Genomic DNA, 12,345 nt, shown 5'->3' on the forward strand with positions numbered 1-12,345 from the left:
AAGCAATTGATAGATAGATACTATTCAGTTTAGTAAATCCTGCTCTACTACACTTAGAGCTGCTAATATCTACTTAATAACTAAGAAAAACAACTTAACAAATAGTCAAATAGGACCGCTAACTGTAATAGTGTAAAGTGTACGATGCTGTTCCTACGTATCAAATTATCGTATATTATAGATGCAAGTAACGAAGCGACACAAATTAAACGCTTACACTAAAACAAAGGTTTATTACGCATAGCTCTAACAGGATTACGCACATCATAGGATCGATTACACGGATATATACGTACCCTGAAAATCAACAATGAGTTGATCAATTAGTTTCAACTACGTTATAACTAGTTAAAATACAAATATTGCTCGTTAAAAGTCATTATTCTCTAGAACAGATTGAGTTCTCTAATCATGTGGAAGTTACTCGTAGTTCTGTTAGTGTATAAAACAAATGCCAAATGCTATTGGAACAATAAATGTCCGTATAGACTGTTTGGCACAAAAACTCCATATGAAGCTGTGAGAGGAGATGTAAGAGACATACCCGCGTTGGAACGTAAGTTAAATTGTAAATACTAAAGTATTGAGAAACTAATAAGGTGATTTAGTAATATTGAAGTCGCAAATGTCTAAGTTAAATAATATTTATTTATCATCCAACATTATAAATCTTTCAATTTATTAAACTGCTTCCCATAAAAGGACGAATTTTCTTATTATTTCACACCGGTAGGTAATAGTTTATTTTTTAATTTCACACACATCTAGTAGGTACCTAATAATTATGCCTCCCTAATGTGCAAAATAACCCGTTAAGTAATCCTGTTGCTTGGAAATTGGAATATACAGGGTGCAATTATTATTAAGTGTGCACAGGCGATTATTCCGTAACTATTGCAGATATATCAAAAAACTTTAAACTGATATTGAAAGCCCTTAACCTATTGAGTAAAATGATAATAGTAACTTTTAAAAAATAAAACGGGGAATATCCAAAAAATTTTGATCAAACACTCACATACATTTAGTATGAACTATGACTATCCTAAACATGTAATATGAAAAAAATTGGTTCTTTTTTGGGAATTTTTGCTTAAATTACTTACTTCGCAAATTTTGCTTACGATAATAATATGTTCACCTCGAACATTTGCTTTGAACACAAAATGTATGGAAAATTCAATGTATGGGAGTGTTTAATGTAACTTTTTTGGATTTTTTCCGTTTTATTTTTTAAAAGTTATTATTATCATTATAGGTAAAGGGCTTTCGATATTAGTTTAAAGTTTTTTTGTTATCTGCAATATTTACGGAATAATCGCTTGCGCACACTTAACGATTACACCCTGTAGAGAGATTTCCTGTAGGCTGTAGTCACGAATATTATAAACGCATTAAGAAATCTTTGAACAAGTTGTTTTTCTCTAAAAATGGATGATAGAGAAACAAATAATGAGCTATTGTACTAGCTTAATACAAATACTTCACTTGTATAAATAGAATGTGAGCCAGTTAGCGTATGGATGATGATGCGGCACGGCACCAGGCACCCGGAGGTGGACGAGATCACACAGATGAAGGCCGTGGTGGAGCTGCGCACGGACATACTGCAGGCGCATGAGGAGGGGCGAGGAGAAATGTGCGCTCAGGTAAACGCAGTTTAATTTATTATAGTGAAAGGCATTCGTAACTAAGTATTTAAATAATATGTTAACCCTATAGATAAAATTCGATCTAATATTCTTACACTACAAAAAAGTTTTGCTGAAAAGGTAATAAGTACCAAAATTTGCATGTACTAGTATATTTTTTTTATTTATCAGCCTAAATAATCATTTATATATTCTATACATACAATAAAAGAGCAGTCTATATCATACACTTTTCCTCATTAAATAAACGATTTATTTATTTAAAAAACCGAAATGTCTTTTACGGTAAATTAATTTGAAAGATAATCCTATCGTAGAAGGTTTCATTACCAACACCAAAATTATCCTATGATTTCTACAGGATATTCAAAATCTCCGTAAATGGACTTGGGATAAAAACCTGGACGCTTCGCCATCTGACCTAACCGTGGAAGGTATGGAGGAGCTGCAGAGTATCGGCAGCAGGTTCGGGGAAAAGTTCTCGAATGTTCTGGAACACATGCAGCAGTACAAAATCAGGGCATCCATCGAAATGAGAACGCAGATGAGCGCGAAGGCGTTTGTCAAAGGATTGCAGAGAAATAACCAGACGTTAAACATTTCTACCTCGTTTCCAAATGATTTGACGGCTAGAGTAAGTGTATTTTTTTGTATATACCTATGAAGTACTTACTTTGATGTAGCAAGATTTAAAGCCAAAGATAGATTTTAATATTTCATAGAAAAATATTTTCAAGGTGAAAATAATAGAAAGAATCGAGGTGGTAATACTAACTTTCCTTGCCAATTTAAATCGAAGGAAATTTATGTAATAACAATTAATAGCCGTGTCGTAGATAAACGAAATATGTATTGTTGTATATTGGTTTGTTCCTTTACATAAATGCATTACTAACAACTGTGAACAAATTTGTAAACAAACCGTAAATAATAATATAATTGAGGCTAGCTTGAAATACGACTTCCACGTTTACCTTACAATGTTATCACAGAACATTTCAATTGTGTAATATTACAAATACCTCTTGAAAACAATTTAGCATTTGTTCCAGTTTGACTCTACTAATTATAGGTTTTTTCTAGCCCTACAGGTATTGTAAAAGGAGATTCTACGACATACTGATTGGAGATAAAATACCTGAAGAAACTGCGAAGTATTTGCAGTCCCGAGACTTTTTAAAGGTAAGATCTTTTTTCTAAATTGGTTACAAATTTTTAGCACTTTTAGTTTAGCTACATAGTAAATGGTAAAGTCAGTCCTGATAACAAAATTACGCTCACATACAATAGGTACAAGGTAAATGATACATTCTTAATCAGTTTCTCATTCTGTAATACCTACTTGCTTTGCCACAATTGTGAAGTTCCAGAATTTCATTATTATTCAAATCTATCTACTTCACTACCATATAAAATTTAATCTGTTTAATTCAGGTACTAACATCAGTACAAAAACGAACTGGTCTAACCAACGCTCTGAGTCCCAAAACGATACTCCAGATCTACGACTTGTGTCGCTTCTACCGAAGCTACTCTATCCGCCTCTCTGATGCCTGGTGCGCGCTCTTTAGTGACAGTGACCTGAAGGCACTCGAATATGTGGAAGATGTTCAACATTATTATAGGTGAGATTGTCGTTTCAGTAAAGAAAAAGCTTTGTGCTTTTTTCGTTTATCTCTTTGAGCTTTATCATATTGCAGAAAAATATGTACTCATTTAAAGGTCGATAATGTACCTACTGAACATACTCGTATCACGTTTAAAATACCTTAAAAGTTTTAAACTTTTATTGGAATCTGAATTCGAAATCTGATTTTCCCATAAAATAAAACGCAAGATAACGCAAGATACTATTTACAGTGCCAGAGTTAAGAAGTTTCTGCCAACAATTTCCTAGAAATAAGTTTATTATTCCACCTCAGTTTAAATACAGCAGGAATTTAACGTACCTAACTAATTAACTATTTCTCTAGTGTGAGAGTTGTTCGAGTACTTGTAGCAACGAGCATACATGAAATTGTTCCTCATTATTAATTTAAGATGTTATTTTGGACAGTTTCCAGACAACATTAAATCATAAATTAGGTTGACTAACTCTCAGTCATCACGTCGTTAATTTGAACACGTTATAAATCAAATGAATACACCTCATTAGTTACTTGCTATGTTTAAAATGCCATGACCGTAGGTATCCTCTTAAGTAAATTCACTGATCAATTTGCTTCAAACTGTTTAACTGGTCCTAAGCATTATTGATCCATTAGATGCATATTTAAAAAAGGTCTGGCAGAGAGCAGTTAGGTATCATATAATGCAGAAGAATATGGAAGTGTAGTGGCGACATTTCATCTAAAATATAAAAATGTTTATCCTAGAAACGGCCACGGCGAGCCCATGAACGCGAAACTAGGCGCATCCAGTCTCAAAGACCTCTACCAAAAGTTTGTCCAGGGGACACAGGGCATCAATTCTTTTTCCGGTTATTTTTCCCACGACACAATGCTGGGAATGCTGTACGCAGCGCTCGGCATCTACGCAGACACGCCGGTTATCTCCGGCTTCGAAAGAGTCAAGAAAAGGCAATGGCGAACAAGCTTCTTAACGCCTTATGCTGCTAATTTTGTAGCTGTTCTGAATAGGTGAGTCAATAACAAGAAAAATTATGTAATTTGATGGTATATGCAAAGAAACCCAGAAAGAAGATTTAAAAAAATATACTTGGTAGAGCCACGTAGAACATTGTATGATAGTACATAATAATATAATAATTATTGATCTTATGTAAGAACCCAACTACGTGTTTATGTGTTTTTGTGTATGAATAATGAATAAGTGTAATATTTTCAGATGCAACGATTCCACCAGTAGCGTCTTCAAAGTACAATTCTTAATCAACGAGATGGAACTGCACCTGTGTAACAAAAGGGCGTGCGATTGGGATGAGTTCGTCAAGCAATTTGAGCCTTTCACCAGGAATGATCTGAGTTTTTGCAATGAAACACGTTTAATAAGTTAATGTCACATTTATTATTAAGAACTGTACAAAAGTTATACATTTTTCCTAGATCCTATATAATAAAATAATATTTATTAAGTTTAGTTTTATTTCTAAATCACAAACACACGTTGTATAAATAAATAATTTATTATACAACATTAAATACTAAAAATAGTTAAATTATCAATAATTAAGCCTAGCTCACAGAGAAGGACTTTTAATATCAACATATTATCTACTTATTATATGGTACAAGTATATTGTTATACATAAATCAAATAATAATAAACCTTATCACACTATCATCACTGACACACGCACAAAGATTGTAGCGATCATAAATACACTTATGAGTAATGACAAGACGAAAATGCGTTGTCATCATCTATGCAAGATTGCTAAAGACACAAGCAGGAGAACCAAGCCCATCATAACGCGGATGGTTCCAGCAGATGCAGGAGAAGGAGTAGGGACCAGTTCAGGGAAGCGGTAGTCATGCCTACAGAAGTCAAGAGGCGCGTCTTTGAAGGTCTCGAACATGGAGATAAACTGCTCCCAGGTGCATCCTTGCAGCGGACACAGAGGAGTCACCTTCTCATTGTTGAATATTTGAACTCGGTGCACTTGAGTACCTGATTCTTGACATCTAAAAGTTTAAATGAAAATTTAGTAAAGCAGATTGTATAGGCTCCCTTATCTTTTCTACAGAAATTATATTTTGTGTTATATAGTGATTGTTATCAAATTCAAAATAGGAAATGAGAAATAAATAGTCAAAAATAGCACTGAATATAATTTAAGGTAGGTTAGGTTAGATAAGATACAGACCTATTTAAGACAGCCATAATATTAGCAGAGAACGGAGCAATATACGTCGTTCGCCACATTCTGTTTGGGTTCCTGACTTGTGCTGTGATTCCCTCAGCATCCTTGTACATGCCCAGAGCACAGTACACCATCTCCATAAGAGTGTCATGCGCAAAATAAGATACTATCTTCTTGCCTGCACCGCTCACAGCGGCATCGAATGTTTCGTACAAATCTTTCAGAACTGGACGACCAAGGTTTGCGTTCATCTAGAGGAAAAAGAAACCCCTTATAAATATAATCAGAGAATAAATAATCATGCACTTAAAATGCGCTGAATAACTACTGTTACTTATCAGCTAAACGTGACTTTTATTGTTTTAATGAAAATAATATTAACTGACTCACCCACGAAGAATAGCCGTTTCTGTAATAATGACGCACGTCATCTCTATACTCCAACACAAGAAGATCTTCATGGCTGAACGGGGCACACCAGGGGGACTTTAAGTTAGGAGTCCAGGAACGGTAAAATCGGCAAAGCTCTTGAAGATTGTAGACGTCGGCTGCGGTCAGCTGGTAGGGTATACCTAGACGTTGTTGCACCGCTTGTTGCACCTAGATAATGAGAAAATTATTTACCATAAACAACAAGTCAGGGACATGTACATAACCTTCAGTGCATTGATTTATCTTATAAACTTACCGCTTTATATTCTTGAGTGTTGAAGTACGCTTCCAACTGATCCACAAGAAGCTGTCCTCCCCTTACTTCCTCTTGATATCTCTCGCAGTAGTCGTATGGCTATAAATAAAAGTTTTTTTAAACGGGTTCTTAAAAGAGACAAAATATGTAAATTTCTCACACAACCAATACTAATTAAAAAATATAATATGATTTTACAAATTATAGAAACAAATATGACTCACTCTTAACACATCATCTCTTTCCCTAGAGGAATCAGCAGTCAAATTTAACTCAGTTCCTTCACTCAAAGCATGGACGTATGCCATCGCACTAGCAATGGTTCTCTGTTTGTCTGAAGGTCTGAAGTAATACTGGTCTTCAGAACCACTAAGGAGTTGAGGGTACTTCTCTCTGATCCTCATTGCCATGTCGTAGATCTCTTCATAGCCTTCTCCAGTTAGATAGGAAGGTGAAGTGTCCATAGTGTCGTTCCAAACGAATTTTCGGAATTCTTGTATTTCCTAGATGATATAAGATATTATTAGGTAATTTTACCTCTATAAGCATTGACGTATGGACTCACAATCACGTTTAAAAAGTGTCCGAAGCAACTCTGCCTGTGCGTTACTAGGCATTTTTCTAATGAGTCACTACTTCCAATCAATAATGTGTGAATCAAAAATAATAAGCGATAAATATGCGATTGTCTGACGTTTATGGTAAAATATCAACGCTTTTTACATTTTTTGTAAACATATCGTTAGCACTATTATTTCAATATAATATAGAAATATAAATGACATAAAATAATATGATTGTTTTAAAAACATTAATTATTTAAGCGTAATGCTTTTATAAATAATGTAAACATTCTAATTCATTCCATTTATATTAAACATAAACTCGTTAAATTATTGTAAACAACTCAATGAGCTTGGGTTTAAATATAAACAATATCAGTTCGAAATACATTTTCGACAGGAACTATATATTGAACATTTTTATAAAGAGACGAGATAATAAACCTATCTCTAGGGAAGCACGTTCCATCTTAGACCACATCTCAGCTTAACATCAGGCGAGATTGTGGTCAAGCGCTTCCCTATTACCAATAAAAAAAAAAAATAAAAAATAAAAAAAAAATAAAAAAATAAAATAAAATAAACCTTCTAGATATACTTGACTTGCCACCATAGACCGCGTCATCACTTTCCATCAGGTCAAACTTCTGTTTATCTCATATGATAAAAATTTAAAACTGTCTACTTTTTTTATTAGTCTAATTTCAAACCATATCTCAACACCGTTCGTATTTAGTATATTTTTCATAATTACCTGCGCACAAAGCTGACTAGTACCAGCTTCGTAACTGGCAATGATCTGATCCTTGATCTTGGCCTGCAGCTCCTTCATGGCGCTGGTCACGGAGTCGCTGGGGTTCCTGTTGCCATGTCTGATCAGCGCCCAGAAGCTTATGGCTTCACAATCTAGCAGTTTAATATACCATTAGATTTAATACGAACCACGACATCATAACAATATTAAAATATTAAGTCCTCCGTTGCGTCTGTTTGTTTGTTCGTGATATACTCAAAAACCGTTGCACCGATTTTGATGACATTTTTACCAATTCGTGGTTCTCTAGGAACGTTTTGGTATTCAATTCCTTTTATTTTAGAGAACCCGGCCACATCCGCATGTGGGTTCAACAAAATTGGGTTATTAGGACAAAATTATTTTAATTCAGAATAATTTTGTTCGGGTTGAGCAGTAATAATTATTATCAGAAAACTCTGTAGAGTTAACTCTGTAGAGTTAGTAAAAAAAGAGAGATGTATCTGTCTTTTTGTGGATTTTGCAATTGTAAAGATATCTGTGAGCATTACATTGTTTGTTTACATTATCACCAGACTTGAACGTAGTTTCAATGGTATTTATAGCTTATTATTATTACTCACCTTCACCTACGTACGTAAACGCATTATGAAAGTTGCTTTTAACGCAAAAAAATGAAAATAAAAATAACTTTCCCACAAGAAAGAGTAGACTTATATAACTAAGTTTGTTTCATGATTTCACTGTTTTATTTCCATCATTGGCATAAGGACTCGAACTATTCCAATGGCTGCATATCAATTATACTTACCTTTTGTTTGAAAATTTCCTCCCTCCCCTTAATCTATACTAATATTATAAAGCTGAAGAGCTTGTTTGTTTGAACGCGCTAATCTCAGGAAATGGTTTATGGTCCGATTTGAAAAATTATTTTGGTGTATAAGTATATAATATCATCTATAGGCTACATAATACATATCATCACGCTAAGACAAACAGAAGCGGAGCAATACGAGTGAAATCGCGGAGCACAGCTAGTTATTAATATTACTTACTCTCTGGTAATGGCCAGTCGCGTATATCTCCTCGAACTGTATCATATGGTGTTTTAGTCGAATACAGGCCAAACGGACATTCCTCGTTCCAATAACATGACTTGTCACTCAAAACTAAATTAATTAATGTTAAAACAAAGACATTCCGCGTTGAATACATTTTTAAAAATGTAATGCTTGATTTTGGGATAAACTCGTTCCGTTTTATATGCATAGATAGTGTTTCAAGTTCAATGTTAGGACTTGTTCATAAAGATCGGATTTTCAATTATTTTTAATACTTATTATATAAAATGGTTGTTGTTTTTCAAAAATATAAAACAGTTGAATTACAATTGAAGAAAACAATTTGTATTCACACACATTAGAAGTAGGGCCGAGTCACCTCCGTCCGTAGGAGGTATGTACAAAGATATACACGGTTGAACAAGAAATGATTGGAAAGATACTCTTTTGACATTGTAATAGATAGTGTCTATATATTGATTAAATAGGATCTTCAGATGTTAAGAGCACTTTGCTTTGACTCTATGTAAATATTTTGACGAATACACGTGCAATATAAATACTACTGCAAATACAAACGACTCCTTTCTTAGCTATTACGATTTATTTAAAAATACAAAAACATCACGTAGCATGATGTAGCATTGGCGTTGTTGAGTCATTCGCATTGTATATATAACTAGGTTTCCGCCCGTGGCTTCGCCCGCGCAGTTAAAGAAAAACCCGCATAGTTCCCGTTCCCGTGGGATTTCTTGGATTGCGTTATTTTCTCGGGATAAAAAGTAGCCTATGTCCTTTCTCAGGTATCAAAATATCTCCATACCAAATTTCATGAAAATTGGTACAGTAGTTTAGGCGTGATTGAGTAACAGACAGACAGACAGAGTTACTTTCGCATCTATACATATAATAAATCTGTAGAAGGGTCAATTCTGTACATTGAAAATATTGAAAAAATAAATACCAGGGGGTGTTACTGGATCGATACCAAACCCAAATATGTGATTAAAAAAATTTTTGTCTGTCTGTCTGTCTGTCTGTCTGTCTGTATGTGAAGGCATCACGTGAAAACTAGCGGTTCGATTTCGATGAAACTTGGTATAATAATTATACCTTATTATCCTGGGCGTAAAATAGGATACTTTTTATCCTGAAAAAATACGTAGAAAAAAATTAATCTTAATTTTTCAGTTTTATCCATAGACGTTGTTCCGTAGAACCGCGAACACACGTTGCGTATTATTATAGGCCTAGCCGTATTTGGGAATTGGGTCCAATAGATATTTAAAAGATTTTATTGTCAGTACCTACTCAAAATGGAGAAATAAACCATCCACGCGAAGACCGACATCCGCGCGGACGGAGTCGCGGGCGGAAGCTAGTTTGTAATATTAGTATAGATTATTATTCCGTTTGTGTTATGCTATAGGTAGGCTAAAATAGTGTTGTGTTGTGTGTTTGTGTTTACCTTAATTTTCTCTTATTTTAATTACAATTTGATGTTAAAGACTAATTTGTTATAATATTTATATGTATCGTCGTACTAAATGATTCCAAGCAAACCCCTAAACCCCTATTTTATATTAATAATAAATATAATACTGAAGGATTTATGTGTTTGTTTTCTGAATGCGCTAATATTTGATTAAATTTTTACCCTATTAATAGTCAGGAAAGGTTGCATTAAGGTCATCCTTACCACAGTCCTTACCCGGGATTTCATGCTAGCTTTCCGCCTGCTGCTTTGCCCGCTTAGTCTAAAACCTAATAAATTGTATACTTACCTTCCCTGAGAATCACTCAGTTTATTAAAAAAAAACGCATCTAGATCCGTTGCTGATTTAAGAATACATAGAGACGGACAAAATCTGACAGTGATTTTTTTATACTATGCAATTGCTATCGAATATTTTATTTTACAATATCAAGAGTTTATTATAAACACAGCTTTACTCCAGTATCGATGTATTTATGTTATCAGCGCGATTAGATCACAGCTATGATGCAGGAGAGGCGTGCGTGATGATCGTCATAATGTTACGATTATCTGTGACATTTATTGGCTGTTTATTATATAGTATATTTATAGCTGACTACTACGCCCCCCGGCTATGGCTCCGCTGACTATATAGTACATTACAGTGAATATTGAGAAAGTAATGATACCAGCTGACAAAGAAAACGTTGTTCTGCATAACTCTTATCGTTTAGGGGTATGTAAAATAGATGTTGGCCGACCTACCTTCTGATACCAAATTTATAAAAATCGGTCCAGCCGTTTCGGATGAGTTTTCTCACAAATACCGCAACACTACAGATAATACAATACTAGAATATAACAATACTTAAATTTGATAAATGCTTTAGATAGAGTTATCAATAAGTTTATTAATTCTTAGCTCTAATAAGTAATAATATTAAATTACCTAGTGCATAGTTTAATTTGATATCGATTGCAAAGAATTAGGTGGTTTTTGTTTATCGATTCACAAACAACTATTGAATAGTTGATTTATAGTTCGATCGAACACACTTACTCTTTATATATTCCCCCTTAAATAACGATAATATTAAGCGATATTTAGAGGGAAAATAACATTCATTTGATTAAAATAAAATATTATATTTTATTTCTTTTTCTTTTCATTAAAATACATTATGACATATTTTGTACATTGTACGAAATATTTCATAATGTAGTCTAGTGATTGTATACCTAACATATTTATACAGACCGAACGTGGTATTTTGATATTGTGTCCTCGATTTTGTGTCACGAGTTGTATAAATAGACCACTGCAGTATTTATAGACGTATGTATTATTTTGAGACATCTCATTATTTCGTAATGATATTACTAATTCGTCGCGAATATAGTGTTTATTTTACTTTATAATGTTCTAGCTTTCTAATAAAAGCTCAAATGTCGATTCTTATTAATCATAACGTGAACATATGTGTGTTTTTTGCCTACCGTTTCAGTGGAAATCGTGTACGGGAAAACCAATGTTTTTTACCATTGACATCGATATTTTTTTTTCGAATTACCTGTCTAAAACCAAATAAATTATATACTAAAACCTTCCTCTTGGTCTCTACTCTCTATCTATTTAAAAAAAACCGCATGAAAGTCCGTTGCGTAGTTTTAAAGATTGAAGCATACAAAGGGACATAGGGACAGAGAAAGCGACTTTGTTTTATACTATGTAGTGATAATGTTTTGAACTGTTTTTCCAATTTTCAGCCGCATTAGAATTTTGTTCTATTCTGATCGAACCTTTAGCATAAACTTTTGTCAATTAGTATCGATTCAGAGGCCGGGGAGTTTACGATAGTGCTAGTGGACAGTGGTATTCAATGAAATCTTGAACAAAGGAATATTTTTGAGGAAATGTTCACAGCCCTGAACACTTGCTTAGCCCGTGAAATATATTCGATAAATTTTTATAACCAAATAAACTTACAGACTTATAAATGGCACTAGATTAGATTGGAGTTTATATTTTAATAATTATTGTTTCAAATAACTTTTTGCGTTTATATTATGTATAACATTTTATAAAAGAAAATGGAACAGCTCATTCATACAATATTTTTACATCTGTATCTGAAATAATACGATTTGAAATAATATTATGTTAAATGCAAGTACACATTTTTAATTAAGGCATAAATAATTTTAAGGGATAACAATTACTACTTATCACATATTCTTGTACTATTTGTAGTAAGTAATATGTAAGTAGTAAGTAAGAAATTTGCATTTTATTAATTATTCGTGTAAATAGAAAAAAATCTTCACTT

The 12,345-nt window shown here is 33.5% G+C and overlaps 2 protein-coding genes across 2 annotated transcripts; one reads left to right on the forward strand and one right to left on the reverse strand.

Moving 5' to 3' along the window:
* The first annotated feature begins 319 nt into the window (after positions 1-319).
* On the forward strand, positions 320-4,708 carry LOC123696293 (multiple inositol polyphosphate phosphatase 1-like). Its single transcript, XM_045642402.1, has 7 exons — positions 320-556; positions 1,501-1,649; positions 2,014-2,286; positions 2,736-2,834; positions 3,087-3,277; positions 4,028-4,291; positions 4,500-4,708. Exons 1-7 carry the CDS (start codon positions 412-414, stop codon positions 4,666-4,668), a joined length of 1,290 nt encoding a protein of 429 aa, XP_045498358.1. The 5' UTR covers positions 320-411; the 3' UTR covers positions 4,669-4,708.
* Positions 4,709-4,858: 150 nt separating this feature from the next.
* Positions 4,859-8,723, reverse strand: LOC123696296 (multiple inositol polyphosphate phosphatase 1-like). The gene is made up of 7 exons (XM_045642404.1): positions 8,536-8,723; positions 7,481-7,632; positions 6,388-6,666; positions 6,164-6,262; positions 5,866-6,075; positions 5,479-5,726; positions 4,859-5,296 (listed from the first exon to the last, which is right to left on the reverse strand). The coding sequence occupies exons 1-7, from the start codon at positions 8,693-8,695 to the stop codon at positions 5,032-5,034; spliced, it is 1,413 nt and encodes a 470-aa protein (XP_045498360.1). The 5' UTR covers positions 8,696-8,723; the 3' UTR covers positions 4,859-5,031.
* Positions 8,724-12,345: the final 3,622 nt, after the last annotated feature.

The sequence above is a fragment of the Colias croceus genome, chromosome 12, assembly GCF_905220415.1.
Source record: "Colias croceus chromosome 12, ilColCroc2.1".
Classification (NCBI taxonomy): domain Eukaryota; kingdom Metazoa; phylum Arthropoda; class Insecta; order Lepidoptera; family Pieridae; genus Colias; species Colias croceus.